General features: G+C 48.2%; 1 protein-coding gene across 1 annotated transcript in view; it reads right to left on the bottom strand.

The window, feature by feature from the left end:
* The window catches only part of ACTR5 (actin related protein 5), a 508,848-nt gene that overhangs the window by 295,938 nt on the left and 188,353 nt on the right, over positions 1 to 24,557 (bottom strand). Inside the window, exons 4-5 of the mRNA XM_069652370.1 lie at positions 18,854 to 19,071; positions 17,643 to 17,819 (exon numbers count right to left, since the gene is read on the bottom strand). Coding sequence (XP_069508471.1) covers positions 17,643 to 17,819; positions 18,854 to 19,071 — 395 coding nt within the window. The remainder of the gene's footprint in view (positions 1 to 17,642; positions 17,820 to 18,853; positions 19,072 to 24,557) is intronic.

Raw genomic sequence — 24,557 nt, 5'->3', positions numbered from 1 at the left:
CATTGCTGTTGTGCGCAACAGCGCCCCCGGGAGAGCTCATTTCTGATGTGTAATGGGACGAAGTTCCAGATCTTCGGTGCTGCGACTGGGAAGCTGGCACCCCCTGCCCTGGATATCTTGATTCTTGGGATGAAGAGGTGTGTGCTAGATCCTGATCTGAGGGGTCTAGTTGACCTTTTTTGGGTGACCTATTGAGGTAAGTGGGGGCATCATTAGTAATACATTTGTGCATGATAAGGGACTTAAATAATAATCTTGCTAGTATGGATAACCAGTGTGCTTTTCTCCTTATATGAGAGATGAATAAGTTACTTACCAACTGTAACGTTCTTTCAACTGGATGTTCCTCCCACATAGTCCTCATCTTTGATTAATCCACTTCCAGCTTGCTGGCCTCAGAAAAATGTTTCACAGTAGAAGGCGCTGCGCTTCGACGTCCCTCAAGTCGGTTTCCCTCGAAGGCCTCCGTATCGGCGCAGACGTTCACCATAGGTATAAATAGTCTCACGCAGCGTCCGTTACTCAGTTCCGTTTTAAGGTGCTGTTTTTGCTTTGCATGAAATGGTTAATAAACTTAAAAGGAGCGTCGGCTGCAACTACAAGGAAAGTTTTACTGCGGGGAAGGATGGGAGGGGCGAAAAGGAATCCGTGGGAGGAACATCCAGTCGAAAGAACGTTACAGATGGTAAGTAACTTGTTCTTCTAATGGATTGTGTCCTCCCACGTATTCCTCATCTTTGATAGACTCCCACAGCAGTAGTATATAGAGGAGGCGGAAGTAAAATGAAATGTTTCCCTTTAAAGATGCACAGAGTGCAAAACAGCTTTCCTAAATTTCGTCTCCTCGTTAGAGGAGGAATCAAGACTGTAGAATTTAGTGAAAGTATGTGTGGACGACCATATGGCAGCAGCACCCATGTCCTTAATTGGAACTCCTCTTTGGAGAGCTGAAAAGGCTGCGATACGCCTGGTTGAATGAGCCCTGAGATCTTGAGGGGGCTCTTTTCCTGCCAATGTATAGCACTCTATAGTGGTTAATATAATCCATCTTGAAATGGTTCGTTTTGTAATAGATAAACCTAATTTGTGCCCTGCATACCCCACAAATTGGTCTGCTTGCCTAATCCTCGCAAGTCTGCTAATGTAAAAACTCAAGGCACGCCTTGGATCCAGCCTGTGCAATCTCTCTTCCTCTTTCCCTGGATGGGGAGGAGAATAAAACAAGGGTAAGGTTATCTTTTGTGTGATGTGGATTTCTGAGACCACCTTTGGGAGAAAATTCAGCTTCACTGAAAGATTGTATGTGGAGGTTTGCAAGATAAACCTTGTAATTCGCTCACTCTTCTGGCAGAAGTTAAAGCCACTACAAAGACTGTTAAGAGTGAGAAACCTTAATGAACAGGAAGGAACAAGTTACTTACCTGTAACTGTTGTTCTCCAGCATGGGTCTGGCATGGATTCACATGCTCATGAACATTCCCCGTCAGGGTGGAAATCCTCGGTCAAGAAAAAAATCAGTATCAGTTTCGTTTCTGATCTGTCTTTCTTATTAGTAACCAATCACTGGTCTCTGGGTCATACTGCCCCCAGCCAATGACTACCCTCTCCCTAAGCCCCGCTCCTGGCAGCCATCCTCAGATTTGGTAGCACGTAAAATGGCAGTATGACCAAGTGAAGAGCCGCAGAGGGGTAGGAGGGAGGGTCGCATGTGAATCCATGACAGACCCATGCTAGAGAACAGTTACAGGTAAGTAACTTGTTCCTTCTCCAGCATGGGGTCTGGCATGGATTCACGTGCTCATGAATATAAGAATACATAGCAGTACACACATGCACAACCACGGGAGGTGGCAAGGCTCAACATTAAGCATTACATAAACTCAACATTAAGCAACTCTTACCTCCTCACCAGGCCCACCTTCAGGCGAACAGGTTGCACAGCACTGCCTGGCCGACTCTGGACTCCTCCCTGGAATCCCAGTCGACGCAGTAGAATCGCGTGAAGGTGTGCGTCGACCTCCATGTAGCAGCCCTGCAGATGTCCAGCAGGGGCACACCAGACAAGAACGTCATGGTAGCAGCGGTCGCTCTGGTCAAATGGGCTCTCGGACGGCCGGGCAACGGTCGGTTTGCCAACCGGTGACAGTGCATGATGCAGCCGGAGAGCCATCTGGAAATGGAAGCCTTCGAGAGAGCCTTCCCTTGATTGACAGGTCCAAAGTTCACAAATAGCTGCGAAGTCTTCCGAAAACTCTTCGTGCGGTCCACGTAGAACTTCAGCGCTCTAGCTACATCCAGCGAGTGCAAATTCCTCTCGGCCGGCGACGAAGGCGACGGGAAGAAAACAGGTAACACCAAGGGCGCGTTGAGATGGAAGTCCGACGACACCTTGGGCATGAAGGAGGGGTGCGTCCTCAGCACCACCCTCGTTTCGTGAAAAGTCAAGTATGGAGGCTTGCAGGATAGGGCCTGGATTTCTCCCATTCGTCGTGTGGAGGTGATGGCCACAACAAATGCGGTCTTCCACGACAGGAACTTCAACGGTGATGAATACAGCGGCTCGAATGGCGCCTCCATGAGCCTGGTCAGCACCACGTTGAGCTCCCACGCCGGGGCCGGAGCCGATGCCGGGGCCAGAGCCCTCACCGGCGGGAACGATCAAAACAGTCCTTTCATAAATTTCTTCACCAGGCGAAGAGACCACAGGGATGGCCGTCCTGTAGTTCTGGTGTATCGGGAAATCGCTGGCAGGTGTATCTTGATGGAAGCATGCGCTAGTCCCGCCTTGGCCAGCGCAGTAGGTACGGTAGCACTTGAGGGGCCGTAATCCGTAGATGGTTAATCTTCTGTGCACGGCACCAGATAAAGAACCTCTTCCACTTATATCCATAGCACTTGAGAGTTGAGGACGCCCTGGCCTTTGCAAGAACCTCCTTGCAGTCCGCTGGGATATCGTACCATCCAAACTCTAGCGCTGCAGGAGCCAGGCCTGCAAGTTCAGCGACTCCGGGTCGTGATGAAGAATGGCGCCTCCTTCTCTGGAGAGAAGATCTGCGTCCGTCGACAGTTTGACTGGTGGGGACGCTGACAAGTCCAGAAGGTCCGGGAACCAGATCTGTCTGGGCCACGCCGGTGCAACGAGGATCATCCTGCACCGGGACCTCTTGAGTTGGTTGACGAGTCTGAGCAGCAACGGCAACGGAGGGAACGCATACAGGAACAGGCCGTCCCAGGAGAATGAGAAAGCATTGCCCATGCTCCTCGACTGGGGAAACCTGCTGGCGAACCTCTGGTACTTGGAGTTCGTCGCCGCCACGAACAGGTTGATCTGGGGTTTGTCCCATCGCTGGAAGAGTCGATCCACTTGATCCTGGCATAGTTCCCACTCATGGCACGAGCGCAGCTCCCTGCTGAGTGAGACGGCGATGGTGTTTTTTTATCCCTGCTAGATGAAAGGGTACCAGAAACATCCCCTGGGCAACGGCCCAATGCCACAGATCCTGGGCTTCCTTGGATAGGACCGGGGATATGGTTCCTCCCTGCTTCCGGATGTAGAACATCGTGGTGGTGTTGTCGGTGAAGATTCTCACCACCTTGCCCTTGAGGGACGGGAGGAATGACCTGAGGGCCCAGAACACTGCTCGGAGCTCCAGTAAGTTGATGTGGAGCGGCCTCTCCTCCGGGAGTCAAAGGCCTCTCGTGTGAAGATCTCCGGTGTGCGCTCCCCACCCCTCCAGGGAGGCATCTGTCGTCACTGTCACCTGGTATGCTGGGGTCTGAAAGTCCGTGCCCGCCGCTTGATGCGCGCGGGTGCCCCACCACCAAATTGCTTGGCGGAAGACCTCGTCGAGCGATATCTTGTCCTCGAAACTGCCCGCTGCTTGCATCCAACGGGCGTCGAGGAACTCCTCGAGAGGACGCACCTGAAGCTTGCACAGGCGCACCAGATAGATGCATGAGGACATCCCGAGAAGCGACTTAATGGACCTCACCTTGGCAACGTCCGTGGCCAGCAGACGCTGTACCTTGCTCAGGATGGCCCACGTCCTTTCCTCCGACGGCGAGGCCAATCGCGCTACTGTATCAAGTTTGGCTCCCAGAAACAGCGCGACCTGCGACGGAACCAGGTGGGATTTGGGGAAGTTGATGGAGAAACCCAGGTCCGTGAGCAGCTGCACGGTCATCGCCGTGTGTTCGACGGCGAGTTCCCTTGTCTTGCTCGGATGAGCCAGTCGTCCAGGTAGGGGTAGACATGGATCCCCTGCAGGCGCAGCCGCACCGCCACTGGTGCTAGGCACTTGGTGAACACCCTGGGTGCCGACTTCAATCCGAAAGGGAGGGCCTTGAACTGGGAATGCCGTCCTTGGACCACAAACCTGAGAAACCTTCGGTGTCCTCTTAGAATGGGGATGTGAAAGTACGCATCCTCCAAATCCGACGACGATAGGAAGTCGCCTTCCTCCAGCTGGCCAAGTACGTATTGGAGGGTGACCATCCGAAACTTTTGTGCCTTGATGTATTTGTTTAGTCTACTTAGGTCCAGGATGGGACGCCATCCTCCCGTCTTCTTTCTGACGAGGAAGTATCTTGAGTATACTCCGGCGCCCCGTAGCCTCTTTGGGACGAGCTCGATGGCCCCTTTTTTGAGCATCGCCCGTACCTCTAACAGCAGTTGAAGGACGTGGTTTTCCTTCCTGGCCACGGGAGGAATGCGGGGGCACTTCTTTAGAGTGTGCCCGGGGGCCAGGGCATCCAGCACCCAACGGTCGGTGGAGAAGGACTCCCACACGCTGACGAACTTCGCCAGCCGGCCTCCCACCGGGGTGCTCCGGTGGGGGCCCGACGCGACGGCCGGTTCAATCCTGCTTGGCGGCGGCCTTGCCACCCTGGCCCCCATGGCGACGACGGTGAGATCCGCTTGATTTGCCCCGTCCCCTATAGGCTTCTTGAGACGTGGAGCGGGCTGCCTGACAGTACGTCGAGGAGCCGCCGCCGAATCCCTTGGAGGCACCTTTGCCTCCGGAGTTCGGAAAGGGTGGCTGTCGTTGCTGCAGAACTACCAAGGCCCGAGCCATCTCCGTGTCGGTCTTGATGGCCTGAAGTGACTCATCCACCGTCTTCCCAAACAGATTAGGGCATGTCCAAACCTTTGGCTTGTAAATCTTGGCGGAAATCCGTTGCCTTGAGCCACCCCCGCCGTGGAAGGCAAACACCATTGCCCAACTGGTGGAAACCGGTGTCGGCAATGTCAGTGGCCACCGTTATGGCGTGGTCCGACGCCACTTCACCCCCCTGCAGGATCGCTAGGGCCTCTGCCCTCTTGTCGTCCGGGAGGAAGTCCAGCAGGGGGGGGTGATCTTGTACCACAACTCCCTGTCGTAGCGGGCAACAATTGCTAGGGCGTTGGCCGCTTTAATCATCGTCGCCGCAGACGAGATTACTCGTCGTCCCATGGCATCCAGTTTCTTTCCCTCGCCGTCTGGTGGGGAAGTTGAAGCCGATGCTCCCCCGCTTTCTTCTTGGCCGCTGCCGAGACGACCGAATCCGGGGTCGGTTGTGCCCTAATGCACAAAGGGGCGGCGTCGGGGACCCGGTACTTCTTCTCGTACCGGTCCCTCTCGGCAGGCATCGTGGACGGGTTCTTCCCAGATGTCATCCGGCAACGGCACCGCGAGGACCGTCTTCCTCTTGGCCTCGCGTCGTTGGTAGAGGAAGCCATCCTTCTCTTCGGGGCAGAGCTGGAAAAGCTCGGACACTCTGGCAATCATGGCATGGAAGGAGCCAATTTCGTCGGCGACGGGAGGTCAGTCCCGTCGTCACCGCCGTCATCATCATCCGTCCCCGTCGTGGCCGTGTCTGTTCCCGTGTCATCCCTCAGGACCGGGGAAGGCGGCAACGGCTGAGAGGACCGTGAGGGATGAAAGGACGGGGCTGGATGAATTCTCCTCCTCTTGTTTGGAGTGCTTCCCGACGGACCCGGTGCAGTTGGGTCGTCCGTTGGGGGTATGGGCAATCTCGTCCTTATCTCCGTGCATAAGGCTTGGATTGCCGTCAAAATGGCCGCCGAGTTGCCCTGTGGCTCGGGCTGCGACGGGCGCGACGATTGCTCCTCCGCGGTAGCCTCGTCGTCGCCACCCTCGCTCTCGTCGCCCCCCTAGTCGGTATTTCTCCTGTGGGACTGGGCCTCTTCCAAATTCTTATCGAGTCCCTCTACGACTTCAACAAGTTCCTCCTCGGAGGTTGTGTCCGTAACGGCCACCGGCGCCCCGCCTCTTTTTCCACCAGGGTCTTCACGGAGGTCTTCTCGATGGGCTTAAAAGAGGATTCCCTCAGCAGAGGCAGGGAAACTCTGGGCCCCGAAGTCGCCTCCACAGGCTTTGCCAGGGTCGCAGCGACTCCCTCGATAGAGGCTTTAGCCGGGTGAATCAAGGCCTTCACCACCTTGGGGGTGCTTGAGGCCTTCACCTTTGGGGGAGGGTCGCCGCCTTCGGCCGGTTCTTTCGAGATCGACCGGGGCCTCTCCAGAAGCTTAGCCGGGTTCTCGGATTTTCTCTTCCCCGAGCCAGAGCGTTGGCTTGTGGTTGATGGTGTCGGTGAAGATGCGCCCTGTCTGGCAGCTGAGGAGCCTGACCGTTCAGCACTCCTGGTGCCCGCGGACTCGCAGTGCTTTGCCTTCTGTTGGGCCCCCATCGTCGGGGCGCCCTTACAGGACTTAGAAGACCGCTCAGACTTTCTTCTTCTTCTTCTCACCTGCTGGGCTTTTGCCTTCCAGTCAGTGGAAGAGACGGGTCTGACGATCCCTCATAGTTCGGTCCGACATGTTCATGCAAAACTCACAGTCCTTCTCCACGTGCGTTTTGTCCTCGTGGAGGCAGTAGAGGCATCTCGAATGCTCGTCCTCCTTGAACACATTCTGTAGATTGCATCCAGGGCAGATCCTGAGCAGTTTGCCGGGAGTCGAGCTCTTCTCCTGGGCCATGTTCCTCTGCCCGTGAGGTAGGCCTCAGAAACTTCTGGAATCCTCAAAGAAGCGTAACTCGACAAAAATTTCACCCTTGAGGGGCATAGAAAAATCCGAAACGGGTCCCCGTTGATCGGAATTAGAGACGGGGAGCTTGAGGCTCGATTAAACCGAAAAAATTAGATAAATCTCTCTGAAAAACGAGGACTCCCAACTCTTGAAAGTGCGGTAAAAATCTGAGGATGGCTGCCAGGGGCGGGGCTTAGAGAGAGGGCAGTCATTGGCTGGGGGCAGTATGACCCAGGGACCAGTGATTGGTTACTAAGAAAGACAGATCAGAAACGAAACTGATACTGATTTTTTTCTTTACCGAGGATTCCCAGCCTGACGACGGGGAATATTCATGAGCATGTGAATCCATGCCAGACCCCATGCTGGAGAATGAAGGGTTCGAATGGAGTTCCCATTAGAAATTTCAAGACTAGGTTTAGGTCCCACACTGGAACTTGAAAAGGAGTTGGGTGGGGGAAAAAACATTAGTTAACCCTTTCAGAAATTGTATCACTATGGGAAATTTGAAGTATAAAGGTTCCTCCGCAGTGCGCTTGAAGATTGACAGCGCTGCGAGGTAGCCCTTGATTGTGCCAACTCGAAGACCTGAATTAGCCAAATATAGCAAAAAAGATAACACCATCGGTGTACTACATGAAAAGGGTTCAATATTCTTTTCTCTACACCAACTGCAAAATTTGTTCCAATGGCAGCGGTATAAAGATTTTGTTGCTGGCCTTCTGGCTGAAAGCAACACCTGCATAACGTCATCCACGAGATCCCAATCCTTGTATCTCAGCCTTTCAGAAACCAGGCATGAAGGGATAGGGTCCTGATATCTGGATGGAGAACCCGGCCTCCCTTCTGCGGGAGAAGATCCTCTCTTTGCGGAAGATGAATCGGAGGACAGATGGACATGTCTAGAATATCTGGGTACAACGTTCTCCTGGCCCAATCCAGAGCAATTAGGATCATGGGTTTCCGGAATCTTCTCAACCTCCTGATCATTTGAGGAATGACGGAGCCTGGAGAAAACATGTACAGAAGTGGAAACACCCAATCCACTATGAACACGTCCCCTAGAGCACCTCTCGGGGTAAATTCCCTTGAGCAATACTGATCGCATTTCCGGTTGATACTGGTGGCGAACAAATCCACTTGAGGGGTTCCCCAAAGGACGAAGATCTCTTGAAGGATTTCCTGAGCTAGTTCCCACTCGTAGGATACTTTGTTCTGCCTGCTCAGATCGTCCGCCGTCAAGATCTTCTCTCCGGCTAGGTGAACTGCTGATAGAGAGATTGCTTCTTGAATTGCCCATAACCAGAGCCGCATTGCCTCTCTGCACAGTGGCAGTGACTCTACGCCCCTTTTTGGTGAGGTAGTGTATGACCACTGTGTTGTCCGTCATTATCAGGACATTCTTTCCCTGTACTGATGGCAGGAAAGCCTTCAGCGCTAGTCTGATTGCTCTCAGCTCTAATAGGTTGATGTGTAGCCTGGACTCTGATGGAGACCAACGACCGCTGATGGTCAAGTCATTGGTATGGGCTCCCCACCCCGTAAGCGAGGCATCCGAGCGCCGTTCGGAAGGGACGGGCGATGGCCTCCGTTGCCCTCATTGTTGTAACTAAGCCTCGCATATCCATGTAAATGCTGCACCCTGTTACCTTAGGGTATGCTTGCGCATTACAAATAAACACAAAAAACATCCATGACTACTGTTATCTCCGGCCATGGTTGCCAAAACTGTTCTCCTTTCAAGATGTTCTCCCAATAAAACCACCACTGAAGGTCTCGAGCTACTAAGTTAGGGATTAGTAGGAGATCTGACATCCTTCCTGAGAATTGTTACCACTGGGTCCTTAGCGCCCACTGGAGAGAACTCATCCTCAGGCGAGCCTCTGGCACTAGGAAAATGCAGCATGCCATGAGACCGAGCAACCTCAAAAAGTCGAAGGCCGGTAGACATTGGGCATTTTGAAACCTGGTAACCATCTGTACAATATCTTGAGCCCTCACCTCTGGTGGCGAGGCTTTTCCCAAGGATGTGTCCAGGACTGCTCCAATGAACTGGAGTCTCTGTGATGGTTGAGGGAGAAGCCCAGCTTGTGGAGGAAATGACAAACATAAGGCTCACGAAGTGCAGAAAAACGGAACTGAGCATCGGACGCTGCGCAAGGCTATTTATACCTATGGTGACGTCGGCACCGATACGGAGGCCCTTGAGGGACACCCACTTGAGGGACATCGAAGCGCAGTGCCCTCTACTGTGAAAAAGAATTCTAAGGCCAGCAAGCTGGAAGTGGATTTATCAAAGATAAGGAATACGTGGGAGGACACAATCCATTCAAAATGGTCACTTTTTTAATCCAAAGGCTGCCCTTAAGGCTTTGTTTTGTAGCAATTGCATTTTAACCAGATTAATCTTTGTGGTTCCTAACAGGAGGATGTTGCAATAAGATCTATTTTGGAAAGCAGTGGTTTGTCAAGTTGTGGAAATGATAGAGGAAAACGGGATTTCAGAAAGTGGGGGCATGGTAAGAGCATAATGTGTACATTAGAGGTGAGGAGGAGCGGCAGTAAGAGGAACGATGAGGATGCTAGGACAAGGGATAAAAGGGGTTGAGGTAGAGGAAAGGCATGGTAGGGTTGAAGCAAGGGTGGGCATTGGAGAGGAATGGGGGAGGCAACCGGTTGATATGCAAGATTGGTGGGTTGCGTGTTTATTATGGCTGCAGGGTAGTGAAAAAAAAAAACGCATTTTTTAGCGTTTTCCTGAAAAAACGGAAGTTGCAAATCAATTGGGAAAGAGTTCTACAGTTGCAGTGCTCGGAGAGAAAAGGAGTTTCCACCTAGCCTTTGCTAATGCAGCCGCCAAAGGCGTAGCCAGGATTGTCTAGCAAGTGGGAACTTAATCTAATACAGTTTGCCATTTACAGATTTTGGGTGGGCCTTGCCTGCTCAGGTACTACCCGGCCTACGCCTCTGGCAGCCGGTTTGAAAGAAAAGTGCAGGAAGACTGGAGGTTGCGCTTGGGGAAATAGGGGGCCAGTTTTATCTAGAAAGGAATAAGGGCCCCTTAAATGTTGTCCTTGAAAGGAGCACCAGAATGAAATGCAGCGCTTGCCGCAACATCAAGCTGTGAGATTAGTACCCACTCAGGCATGGTCCCATGCCTCACCAGGGGCGAGTGCTGCACAGTTTGATGGGTCAGACAAGCATGTGTGCAATCAGGGTGGTGTTGCACATAGCAAGATCTGAGTTTTCACAGGGTTGAAAATTAAGTGATTTTGAATCATCCAGTGACAGATGGCCTACCAGCTCAGCAAAGAGGGGGCTTGAAGTCTGCTAAACGAAATCATAATGTGGCATTTGCATAATCTTGGCAATCCAGGCCAAAAGGATCAGATCAGTGCCAGAAGCAGGCCAAAATAGATTTTTAAAAGCAGGGCAAGAGGGAAGGCGTCCTGAAAGACCCTGAACACCACTGCATGAGCGAGTAGAACAGGAGGTATTCAGAGTTTTTCCTTTCTTTAAAGGAAGCACTTTTTACTAGGTTTTTTTCCAAATATCTTCAAATATTGAATTCACTCTGCATGAATCCTCTTTGGCCCCAAGGCATCTGCAAGCTTCAGTGCTAAAGGGGCTCTAGGGTGGTCAGGAAAACACTGAATTTTCTGAAATAAAAACTATTTCAAGAGTCAGGAAGATGCCAACTATTCTCGACCCCTCCCACTGCACTTACCACTGCCATGAATTTACAAACAACTCCTGGATTGGTGTTCAGATGGAACAAAAATGGGCATTCTACATATTGCCTTATGCCATTTCCTGATGATAAAGACGAAAAAGAAAATACATTCTAGTGATCATGCATGTGCAGGAGATTACATTTAAAATCAATAGGTTTTCTAATGCAGGACATACTATTGAAATAGGAGTGTGTACTCAGAGTGTACCAATGTAGGCTGCTTTAGTTGAACGGAGCATGTTGAAACACATTCCTACACTCCTTCCTCCTCTCAACCCCTGGGTGCTGCAATCCTTGGTCAGGATCTCACTTCCAGGCAGCGTTGGGAGGTTTTTCTGAAGTCCTCAGAAGTGTATGTGCAGGGGTTATGTTAGAGTAGGTTATATGTTAATAGAATTTGTACACCAGAGACCTACACCAATAAAGACATCACAGTGCTCAAGATATTGAGAGGAGAAGCAGCTGGTGACCAAGGTAATAGATCAGAAAATAAGGTTCTTAAATTGTCGTCGAAACAGGCGACTGTTAGTCGTGCGTAGGGAGCATGGCAGCTTGTTCCACAGTACTGCTGCCACCACAGAGAAAGCTTGTTCTCCCACCCGCAAGGCTTTGGTACCTGAATGCATAAAGCATGCTCTGATCTTAAAGCTCAGGCGGGAGTATCTGGACGAAATGTGTCCTGAACATACTCAGCACCGACTCCATAAAAAGCAGGGTGGACGATGTAAAGTGCCTTGAATTCAATACGGCGAGCAAAAGGCACCCAGTGCAGGTGACGGAGGGCTGGCTAGATGGAAGCACCAAAAGCCTTGCCAGTGACGGCTCTGGCTGCAGAATTCTTCAACACCTGTAGCATTTTCAGAAGTTAAAGAGGCTGAGCTAAGCACAGAGAGTTGCAGTAGTCAGTCCTTCCAAGAATGGATGACACCACAGGAACGCAATGGTGAAGTGGTAAAAAGGGATGAACCGTGCAAAGGATTTTAAGTTTAAAGTAAGCATTTCGGCAAACCATGTTGACCTGGGCTTCCACAGAAAGACACAGATTTTGCATCCAAGGTCCTTCACCACCGCAACTGCGGTTGGAAGAGGACCCAGAGAGGAGGGATTAGTAGAGTCATTTGGGTGCAAGTTAAAATCCCCAGGAATAGAAATACTGGAAAATTGCAGTTTTAAGTTTGCTGCCACCTAGCAAAGATCAGGGGGCAGGACGAGTAAGGCGTGGGTGGACAGTAAACTATTAAGACAAAGGGTCTGTGAGGCAGAAAGGGATAAGCAAATCAGAATTGCCCCCATTTTAAGAGAATGGACAATAGGTACGATCATGCCGTTCAGTGTGGATTGATAGATGACTGCCAGACCGGCCCCAGGGCGTAGTGAGTCTCTGCGATTGCAAATATTATCATTTAGTGGCAGAACTTGAAAACTGTCTGGACCAGATGCCTCCTTCAACCAGGTTTTAGTCAAAAACACCAAATCAGGTGGTATTCATGGGGTAACTCATAGCATTCATTAGTATAGGCTGCTAGGGAACAAACATTAGCCGTGAAACAATTGAGCTGATGGGGACAGGCTGTGAGCGCAGTTACGCAGTTTAGGGATCCCACCAAGAAATTCTTTGGAGAGCTAGTGTTCATCGGCACAAAGAAAATGTAGATGCGAGCGGGAGTAGCACTTAACAGGCCCATTAGTCTAGGGCCCGTCTGAGGCACAGACAGGTTTGCCTCTTCCACCCGCTCCACCGACGTGTCTCCCCGGCACATATGAACCATAGGAATGTGTTCGCTGACATGCGGGGGTTGCCTCAATAAAAATTGAAGAAATACTTCTGGTGAAAAGAGAAGCCGGTAAGTAATAACAGTACACAGTATAGTTGATAGCGATGGTTCAGGAACGGTTAAGTAACTAAAAAATAAAGGCTAGTCAAAAGTAAAAGTAGCAAAAACAGTCCCTGCAAGGCACACGTTTAAGTAGAACAAACATTTTACAGGGACATAAAATGATTAAACTATAGGAGGTGAGCATAAAAGGGATACAGGTTTTAAAAGCAAAAGGGGCAAAATCAGCAAGTGTCCCTAAAAATCACTAAGCCCCATTTAATTAGGTTTGCAGTACAGGTTTACAGGTAGATTGAAGAAAACAAAAATGTAGGTACCAAGGGTACTCGTTTGTTTAGGTAGTCGTACGGGTTTTCCCATAGGACGAAAACAGCAGCTCATGGTCTTAACAAAAATACAGTAAAAAGTACCAATGTAACGTAACAGGAGAGCTGCAGAGGCTCAGGCTGGTGAGGATGGGGAACCCGCCCCGCCCCCCACACCCCAACCACCCTGCTCCCCGCACACCCACTGGATGAGTCCCTGAACCAAGTTAGACACCCAGGCCTTGCTTGGAGAAACAAGCATTTCAGAGATGAAGACCTGCACGATTGCAGTCAATGTTGGAATTAAGGGAGATTTGGGGGGGGGGGGATTTGAGAATGACAGCAGGCAAAGCCCATGCAGCCAAAATAAAAATAAACAAACTGGAGGCAATAAAAGCCTAGAACTGCAACCCTGCCAGTTGGAGGAGGTGAAGGTAGCCCTAGTGTCACGGGTGCAGAGATCGAAGCCTATGTTGCCATTTTAGTTTTGGATAGAGTGCTATTTGCTGCTGCAGGTTCTGCAAGCATGGCCCCTGTAGATGGCTGGATGAAGAACACACGTGGAAATACTGGAGGAACACTTCAAGAAGAGCTGTTCTCAATAGAAACAGCGGCAGCCATGATCCATAAAAGGTCACTATTGTAGTGCGGACAAGGACTTTTTAAAAGGAAAGCATTAGACAATCCTGAGAATTAGTAGCTGCAAAGGTGCAGGCCAGGATTTCAACATGAAGGAGCAGGTACCTTTGACGAGCAGCAACCATTCTTCCACTCTCTTGTTTCAGTAGAACAGCAGCTCCAACTTCTGTTCATTTCAGCGATTGTCGCAGGCCCAGAAATCTGCTAGGGCAGGGTTGCAGGGTCAGAAGATAGCTATCCTTGCTGGTTCATGTAAGATTCACTTGGACAGAGAAAGTTTCACCCTCACTGGGATCAGAGGTAAGTAGCACAGCAACCAACTATTAGCATTTGGTTTACTTCGGGCACAGTCTAGAATGGCTCAGGGTATCCACAGAAGCTACAGGTTCCAATTGATACCTTTCCAATAAATAATTTGCAGCCTTCTAAATTGGTATTGGCTAACAAAACTCCACTTTCATGGGCCACACAAGGATTTAGGAGTCAGAGATCTTCATCTAACCTAAACCTATGAGTATGGCCCAAATCAGCCATTCCTTATTTTAAAAATAAACAAAGCAGGACCACAAAGAAAAGACCAGGTAGTAGGGCTTCAAACTGCCTTAGTAATCACATTGCTCCTGCTCAGGGAATAAGTGACAGAAAACAGATGCACCAACCTACCATCCAAAACACTTTCTGGGTGAGAAAACTCACCAAGGGACAATAAGCGGTAAACAGGGAGTACTCCTTTTCGGGCATTCTAATAGGCTAAGGGTAGAACATCAGAAACAAGGTGTATAAGGATGCAACCTTCAATGACGCTTTGAGAAAACCCTTACTGTTGCCAACCAAACGTTTGACATCAGACACCATATAACCAGTAAAATAACAAACTACCAAAGATACCAACAAGATCCACAATTGGAATTTCTCATTGTTAGGGAGAATTCTCATTTCTGTACCAATTCCCTTCAACCTTAGAGACACTCAGCTCTTTTGCTGGACTTTAGGACTTTTAATTTTAATCCTAGAGTGAGTGGGACCTTTTTCTCACTCTCTCGTGTGTCTTGATACAATTTGGATTATGGGTTTCCCTTGTTTTTGGAGTCTGACAAACTTGATAGCATCTACTTTCTGTATGGTGACACACAGCACCTTCAGTGCAGTGACGCAGATAAATCCTTTAGATTTCTCATGTGGTTTAAATACCTTTTCTTGGGTGAACTACAGTTCCCAAGAATAGCAAAGTGAAATTGACTTTACTTACCTTGTCTCTTTGTAGATCCAGCACACCCCATCTTATGTGGTGTGCTGTGGGGTTAGTTATTAGCACCTTTTCCCACTCACTCATGTAACATTGTGTATGTTACCCTCACTACTTTAAATGGCTGATGGCACTTTTTTTTCACCATTTCTTGTTTGTGAGGTCTTTCGTGGGTTTTACTCTGCGCGCCAAACCAAGTTTGACCCCTTTGTTCGTTTTGCCTCTGGCTCCAGTGTGTCGGGCAGAAGTGAGGGAGGTCTCGAGGGCAACCTGAATGCACCCAGTCCTGATTGTCTTGCTGGCTGTCCTTGCAGGGCAGTCAACCTGCTGTGTGGGAGAAACCTGCATAAAAGGCGAGGCTTCTTGGACTGAAGACACCCTGACGAAGAAACCGTGACCGAAGCTTGCTGCATCCTCCTGGACCGTCCAACTGTCCGGTGAAGCCCTGCTAATGTGCTGAAACTCAAAGAAGCTCTGGAAAGGACTTCTTCCCTTGGGTTAGTGGGACCAACTAACCCAGAGACAAACTTTACTGGAAGACCTTTCCCAACTGGCGGTACTTCTTTGCAGCTGGTGGAACCGAGTGGCCGGGGTCAAGAAATCCATAGTCGAGTTCAACGTCTGCAAGCCTGCCAAAAGCTCCAGGAGTCTCCAGAGGACCCACCCAAAGCAGGACAACCCAGGCTCGAGTCACCTCACCAGAGTGCTGGACTCAAGGAGTGAAGGAAGTCCAACTAGTGTCCAAGATCTGCGGTGGTGCGGTTTACCAAGTGAACAAAGCCCGTAGCTGCAGCCGACCTCCGAATTGCTGTGCAGGAGTCCTCCAGACGTCCTCCCAGTTGTCTCCACGACTGAGGCACAGGAACACAGGATCTGAAACACTGCAACCAAGACAGAAGCCAGCTGGATCCTCTTCTTCTAAGGTACTGTTATGACTAAGTGGTACTTACCTCTGTCTGTAGCTTGCTTTTCTCAGTTGAAACTTGCAGTAGCTGCTTTTCTACATTTGATTTCAGATCTAACTTTCACAAGTTTAACAGCTTGTAGCCCAACAGTGATTTTCTACAACTCTCTAACTTTGTGCAAGACTTTGTTGCCATCGAAGAAGTGCTACAGCTCCATAGACTTTGCTCCAATTGACTTTGGATTTCCTGGCTCCCTGGCGATTCTTCAAGTCCATTGACTGATTCCTACTGTCCCTCATAGGTGATGCATTGGTTTTTAACTAATATTACTGGGAAAGGTTTTTATGTAGACTTCATTGGAAGATTTAAAAGTGCTCACATGCTCTGAGAACCTGTTTAACCTTTTGCCTTCCTTAACATTTCCTTTCTAACAACCTCGGAATTTTACAAAGTACAAAAGTGCCAATACTGTCCTAGTTAGTGAAATCACCTCAGGGTGTCGTAATTGTGCATGCAGCATCTCTAAAGAGTATCTACTTGCTTTGTCTTGATTCTGAAAAAGTCATTTGAAGTATATTTTTATTGTTGCACATTGCCCTTTTTAAAGAATATTTATTTAAAATGGACCGTTAAATAATTATTTTACCTGAAAACCTTCAGTGTAAGTGTTATTTGGATACTTGTATTGGTGAATTTCGATGCTACAGCTCACATTTACCCCTTTTGAGGTAAGTCTGGCTGCTCAGTCACACTACCAACTTGTGTAGTACAGACATATGCCAATAGGTGGGTTACCTTCTACCGGTGGGGTCGAACACTAATGGAAGCTGCCAGGGTTGGGGATTCACTCACCCAGGCCCTTTAATGAAGGCTATAGCGTTCTAGCAGATGACAGTCAAAAGAGCGCTCCAGAAAACTTCCCCCTTGGACCAAAGTTGGCTTTTCTCTCTTTCTCTGCTTCCTAAATATCAGCTCTGAAACATATGGCATTCATAAGTGTCATGGAAATAAATAAGGCACAGATGGACAGCAGCACCAAGATTTACACCGGACCAAAAACAAAAGTACACTTAACAAGAGAGTGCCAGAATTGTGACGGAAGAGTCAGGCGTACAATTTTGAATGCAAAGAACCGTAAAAATGCATTACTTTCATATGACAAATACTTTGAAAAGGGATTGAGTCAACTACAAGGGGACAAAACACAGATGGAACTTCCAAGACTTTAGTTAAAACAACCATGCACAGGGTTACTTGCTCCACGGGTATACAATAAATTAACTTGCAATGGGGAGGGTGCATTACATTAACAGTTATTTTACACGTTTAACATGCATGCCTAAACGTTTTCCATGCCCCTATCCCCAATTTACTTGATAACGTTAAGCTTCACAAAAATAAAGAAGGATTTGTTTTTTGGGAGTGAAATGTCTACAAATGATAAACTAAATCAATGTTGTGTACCTCTCTGGCTTGGAGTCACATCATTAGATGTTTTTGCTCAACCATTTAAAAGTGTTCTGGGATCATGCACACTGGTGGAGATAATCAGCTTTTATGAATATTAACGACAATCCCACGATTGAGAAGCTAGACCATCATAGAAAAATGAATATGCGGAAGACTGCAAGTGGCCATTTGCATTTGTAAAGACGTGCGTACAAGAAAGAGTGAGCAAGGTTAGATAAGGATGGAGATTTCTGCTAATGCAAAAAACAGTCTGGAGTCCCTCACTGGAGAGATCTTCAGCTTGCCAATCTCAAAAAAGCAGAAACCCCACTGCTTTCACACTAAAATATACAGCCGTCAACTGCCGGCAAGGTCTAGCCAGGTTACAGTGGGTGGTTGCACGCAATTACATAGCGCTATAACTGGAATACAAGTGCTTGCCAGAATGTGCCAGTGAATTAGGAGTATCATCGGAGGGGAACTCACAATGGTGTACTCACCTGGATCTTGCTGTCCACCACTTCCATACTGACTTCTGCCTGTAAAATCTTCTGTTTGGTCTGCTCAACGACCTGACTCAGCTTGAGGATGTAGGAATGCAGCTCTTCAGCAGAGTCCATGTTCAGCTCTACCAGGGCTTTGTGGAATTGTTCTATGTGCCCATCATCCAGGAGTTCCTGCACAACAAAATATAGCTCTGAAGAAAACCTTTACATTTAGTCACCCACGTCTTGTGGTTAGACACAGCCCTACAGATAAGGGGTGTATCAACTAAAATAGGGAAATATATTTGACAGAAAATGTTAACAGTCACATAAGGGCAGTTATTTATTATGGGGATTGTTTGATTTCTGTACAGGAGGAGACAACTATTGTTTTTTCTTCCATCTCTTTGAATATTATACAAGAGCAAATTTGATCTTCAAACAATACAACAAATAAAAGTAACATTATGGAGTGCCTATCAAACAGTGTTTCTAATTTTTCTTTGTGGTTTATTTCAAGCTCTCGACAGCCTTGGGAGCCACCGAACACATAAGTAGGGAGCACCAACAGGATTAAGACCCATACAAATTTCATATATTTCCTAGTACTCACCTGGTCCTCTCCATATCATAGCTGATTTCGCTATTTCTACGGTTGCAGTCGCCCTCACCCACCTCCTCTGAAAACTGTTACTATTCCCTACATAAACTGCACATGTGCGATCCCCAGCCAATCTAGTTTCCCCACTTCCACCTACCTAAGCAGAATGTAAGAGACTCAGGATCCCAATACATTAAACTGATTACTCTGCACAAACCACAGCCCAATTTCTCCCTATGAAGCGTTGAAAACATGGCTATGTGTAAACTCAGACCACTAGTGGCAAACATTTCAAAGCTACCCCATGATCACATGGAAAAACAACTAGGAGCTCTCCTTGCCTGCCCAGGAATAGTGAGTACAGAGGTGGTAGAGGAAAAGGAACAGGCAGGAATTCACAAAAGAAATTCAGCTGTAGGCACAGAGAACACACAACCAAAGCTCTCCTGGCCCTGGTTCAGTAAGCAGCATTTTGCAAACAGGATGGGAGGAGTATGGGGTATATGAAGACTTCTCCCAGATTACCTGCATCAAGAAAATAAATAAATGTTCTGCTTTTAAAGCAGGATACCAAGTACAGGCGGAGGAGCACGTGAAAATTAATCAACATCCTTGCCCAGATTACCTGCACAAAGAGCAGTCTGTCAAGTCTTTCTTGGTCAAGCAGCAGCTTCTCCTCACGCCGGCGGGCGTTCAGCTCTTGAAGCCGGCGTAGCTGCTGCTGCCGCCGCTCTTGCTTCTCCTCCAACGTGACAGCACTGCCAAGTAACTTGTTGGAAAAGGGCAGTTGCATTTTGTGCACATTAGCTTCATAGTATTCTGGCGACCGCCACTTCTGGAGCTCTGAAATGCATAAGAAGACTCACAGGCTCAAAAGGAATAAAGAACCCGCCTAGCATCAACATAACACGTTCTTCTACAATCACTGCTCTTCACCTTCACTTCTCACAGCACATATACTTAATACAAAATGAGCCCAGGTAATCCTGCACCCGAAAACATAATGCTGCTTGCAAATAGGTTCCAAATGAATCAGTCTAGAAAAGTAAATGAGCTGTGCGTCAACTTTTACGAGGTAGATGGTGAACATGTGTGAAACTTAGCAAGGGTGTAGCTCACAAGAATTCTACCCGCTCACCTTATATATCTTCTTGGGATTTCACCAATTAGTTGAAATGTGGGGAGGTCATAGCAAATCCCTAAAAAATGGAGGAGTTGACAGCACTGAAAGTGGCAAAGTATTATCCTTAAATTAGCTTGTTAAAACAATTATATTTTTGTGAATTATTTAGGTCTTCTTTAGGGTCCCTGCAACGTTTTGCTACCCTCGCCCTCCATTCTTTTTGGGATCACTGACCTATGTTTGGTGGTTTGAGGGACTTTCTAATGAGCCCCCCCTTTTCCATGGCAACCCTTTTTGACTCCTGAAGTGGTCCTAGGTCACCCACAAGGCTCCCATGCCCAAGGGTGCTTCAAAGGCATCCCATTGGTGACCGAGAGCAATCGGATCACTCTACACTGTTTTTAGGGGGATGCAGTGGCATCAGTAGTTTAGTTTTGGCATCACCAAGGGTGCAAGCTCATTGGTAGCCCAATTCTGAGGGTGTCCTAACTTTTCCTCCAACATATCCTCCTCCCACGTGGCCAGGGAAAAGCAGTCGACATCTGATCCTGGCCCTGTCGATGGATATGCAAGGAAAGAGCACCTGGGTGGAGGAGACCTGGAGAGTGGGGATGAAGCACCCTTGAGTGAGACACGGTATGCCCCATTTCCCCTTTTCCATTGAGGCCAATATCCCACATGCCTCAGGAGGATAGCTCAGGTGCAACATGCTCGCCTTGCAAGCAAGATGACGCAGAGCAACACGGTACGATCCCCGGGTCCGCGCTTGGAAACCTCTGGTATTAAGCACGTTAAAACTAACCAATTATAATTATTTGAAAAAAAAGCATCACTTTGAAGCTGAAATTGTGGCAAGATACCCATGAAGCAAATACAAGTAAGGTGCGTCTGTCGCATGACCTGTGATGGGTGGACCGTGTGGTCAGATTGCTCCTACACGAATACACGCTCCCTAAGGAAAAGCAACTTGTAATCGAACCAAGGAAAATATGTGTACTGAAATTAAGGAAATTAACTTTATAAATTGATGAAAAGTTACCAAACCAGAAGAGCTGGGACGTATCCCAAGGGATTGTGTTATTTTGAAACATTGGGAGATTTGAAAGCTTGGGGATGGGAACCAGTCTTTGATAATGTGAACTACTTGAACCTTGGGGAAGGGAAAGACCTTTTCCACCCAGGAGCTAGAAGAGGCTCTGAACTTTTATTTGAATGTGCCTCATTTGATGCCGATATCCCTACACATTGTACACAGTTAGATGTGAGGGCAAGTATAGGCTTTGGACACAGACGTTTGATTTGGATTTCCTGACAAAGACTATCATTAGTTTCATTTAGGTAGGGAAATCCCACCTTAGCATAGGGCAAGTTAGGCCTTTTTCCAAACCTACTTTTTAGTTAATAAAAGTTTATATGCCAATATTCTACTCAGTTGTCTGCGTCTACTTCATGATGCCTTCACAGTAGCCATTGGGGGTACCAATGTACTTTAAATTCTAATCTCGGTCACACTGTTTTAGGTGCTTTCTTTGTTTCATGAGGCAGGTGTAAAGTGGCCATTGTGCACACATTGTCCCCTGCTGGTGCCTTGCTCGCCAACCGACGAGAAGAGTGCTGCATGCCGCCATTGGAGTGCAACGATGTAGGAGAACAAGCGGCAGATGAGACACCATGCCATTCCTTTTGAGCGCAGTAGATGGACAGAGGGGTAACTCAGTCTCAGTTGGGCCTGCCTCGTAAGTACTGTGTGACTGTTTTTTCAGGGTATGGGGACATTATCTGCATGGCTGACAGCCTAACAGCCCCTACAGAGCATGGATCTGTGGTCCAATGAAGAGTAAAAGTGGAGAGGTGCTGCACTCACAGTGTGGCCTGCTGTTGCATGGCACTATGGTCCTGCTCCTTGGAGGGGAGGGGGGTGAGAATGTATCTGGGGGCAGCAGTCAGCCAGCCTTCACAGAGCAGGCGACTGCTGCTCAACCTCACCCGACCAGGCTGTCTGAAGAAAAGGCAGTGAACTGCGAGCAGATGGACTCAAGGGCCACCATACACTTCACCCCACCCCCCCAAAGTTTAGCAAGGCATGGTGATGAATCCAAGGAATTCCTCCTCTCTCCCCAAGGGGGAGCCAAAACCTTTGGGACTAGGAAGGTGAGTCCACCGAGCTTTAGCCATAGGTGTAAGCGCAAACAAGGATCTCACACAGGGTGACCTTCTCCACCACCTTAGAGGACAGGCAATCCCTAAAGAGGGGTATGCGTTATCCTCCCTTGCCCCAAGAGTCTAATCATTTTGTTGGTTGTATGGGAGTTTGTATGCTAACTTTCAAACACAGAGAACCGGCATGGTTTCTGACCCTTTTCCAGCTCAATCTGCCTCTCAGAATAGAAAGCAGTAGACAGACCAAAACCCCTTGCTGTCGGAGGCATGAATGCCCAAGGAGCATTGCTGAAGAGGAGGAAGTGGTGGAGGAAGTCGAAATGCTGGACTGCAGCGGAGCAGAGACCTCCCCTGGACGGTGTGGCAGAAGGAATCGAAAGCTTGCCGGCGTGGTGGGTTTAGCAGCTGACAAAGCCACAGAATGCTGAGCAATCAAAGCTGCTCATGCAGTGAGGAACCGCGCATAAAGAGACTGATGCTGAAGCCACGCAAGAATCCAGCGGGAAGGGAGCAGCAGTTCCGAAGCATTACATCAGCCTACCCAGAAGACCACAAAGAGGAGCACCGCTCAGAAAGAAAAGGTGTGCTTGTTGCCCCAGGTAGCCAGGAGGGAGGGGAAAAGGCCTACCAGAGACTCAACCCCAAAGAGGGGTAACCAGTACCAAACCGCATAGCGGGATACCAGTGAATCAACCCCCAAGGTGGGGAATCCAATGCCAAACCCTAAGGCAGGGTACCAAGGACTCCACCCATGTGCAGGATAACCGAAAGCAATCACCAAAGCATGATAATCGATACCAAACCCTGAGGCGGGGCAACAGAGAGCAAACCACAAGGCAGGGTAACCATAGCCAGACCCCAAGGCAGGGTAAACACAACCAAAACCCAGAGAGGGTTGTGAAACCCAAATCCTCACAAGGGGGTAGAAACCAGGATAGAACGGAGCAAAAATACTACCACAAGATTCTGTGGTGGGAAGCCCAAGTAGAGGGCATGCTTTGGCCTTGCGAACCATGGGATCCCCTGTGTTGAGTAAACACCAACGACCAGGACCCTGATCAGACGAGGAAACAGTGATTAGGAATACACTGAGAAATAACTGAAAGGAGTGAATCTTGAAGAGACGCTACAATAGTTTCTTTTTTAACTTAGACAACCAGGCCCAGGCCCCCACACAGATCACAAGACGCAACGGTGGGATCAGAAACCAGCCACCATTTCTTTTGTTGGGCAGAGGCCATAATGTATGTATGTTTGTTTTGTTTATTTTGTAATGCGCACCAAACCCTTCGGTAGCTGGGCGCAACAGGACAAGAAGACTTGGAGCTTGGTTACAGAGACATGTCAAGTGCATATACACATACATACAATGAAATAACATTACTGCCACCTCTATTTACAGTGGAGTGGTGGAAGCTACGGGTCACATATTATGTAATACAAGTAGCAGTTAATGATACAGTACGTAGCAATTACAATGAATGTGGTAGAGCGTAGCAGGTATCAGGTGGTGCAGTCTAGGTAAGCAAGCTTAGGACTCATTTGTTCGTATCCATTTGAGTACATTAGGTCTAAATTTGGGGTACAGTTGTTCCATTCTGAGCTCTGATGGGAGAGCATTCCAAGATTGTGCTGCTTTGACTGGGAAGCTGAATCCACGTGGCTGTAGTTCGTTTGAATCTGGGGAACTCGAGGGTGTGGGCATTGGCTGATCTCACAGGGCGAGTAGCAGTTCTCCTGTTTATTCTTTCTGAAAGATATGGAGTTGCTAAGTTGTTCAGGCACTTAGAGGTGAGTGAGACAGTTTTATGGAGGATCATGTCATTTATTTTTAACCAGTGGACATCTGTTCTCAATTTAGAGATGTGCTCTGTTAGGAATATTCAAAGCTGCTGTTAGGGCATTATTTAGCAGTCTTTGAATTTTATCTGTGACATATTTATTGGCACCCGAGTACTGGGCATTGCAATAATCTAATCTGGACATTATAAGAGCATTGGCCAAGGTGATGCAGCTGGTTACAGAGAGAAATGGTCTGCACGCTCGGATGAGTTTGCAGGTGTAGGCTGTTGAAGATGAAAGTGCGTTAACTTGATTCTTAAGGGCGAGTGTGGAATCAAGATAGAAACCTAAGATTTTGACGACGGGCATCACCTTGATGGAGTTGTTAATATTGAAGGAGGCATACCTAGGGCTAAGTTTTTTTAGGTTAGTTTCAGGGCCTAGGATCAGTATCTCAGTTTTATCGTCATTCAGGCAGAGGCTGTGGGATGCCATCCATGCCTGAATGAGGAGGTATATCTTATTTACTAAGGATGTGTCCTTGATAAAGTTGCCCTAAAGGAGGATGAGGATCTGGGTGTCATCTGCATAATTTGTGTAGGTGACACCCAGTCTGTCCAACTTATCAAACAAAGGCTTAGTAAAAATGTTATACATGGTGGGCGAGACACAGGATCCTTGTGGTACTCAGCAGGACATCTGAATAGGGTCAGCGGAGGCAGACGTATGTACATTGTACAATATGTAAAATAAATACATATGTACAATCTATCTACATTGATTGAAGTTAGGATCTTATGTGTTGGTTCTGTTATAGTTGTAGGGACAGAATCCACACTAGATTAGATTTTCTGGATGACAAACTTTATTTGATTCAGTACATCCTGATGAGCACTCTCAAAACTCCCTTTACTAGATAAAGGCAAGCTGCTTATGGCCAGTTTAGGGTTATTATATTGGGAAAATTAAAGAAATTGTAAACTCAACATGCGACCTTGTCCATCTCCCGATTAGGTCTTGCCAAAGCATTTAAAAACACATGATTTTCACTGCACTCTACTCCTCTACTAGGTATTCCAGGACATAATTACTAACTCAATGGCCTACGGTTTTACACTGGCACACAACAGATGGGAAATCACAAAAACAAGCCAAGATTGACACACTACGCAAGCAAAATAGCAGAAAGCTCACAGATGGACCTCCTAGATCAAATAGCACGCAAGATTTAACATTGTGGTTCAATTAACCAACTTCCCAAAAA

This window comes from Ambystoma mexicanum, chromosome 3p, assembly GCF_040938575.1.
Source record: "Ambystoma mexicanum isolate Mex_15411 chromosome 3p, UKY_AmexF1_1, whole genome shotgun sequence".
In the NCBI taxonomy this organism is placed as follows: Eukaryota; Metazoa; Chordata; class Amphibia; order Caudata; family Ambystomatidae; genus Ambystoma; species Ambystoma mexicanum.
This window is presented reverse-complemented; position numbering and strand designations above follow the sequence as displayed.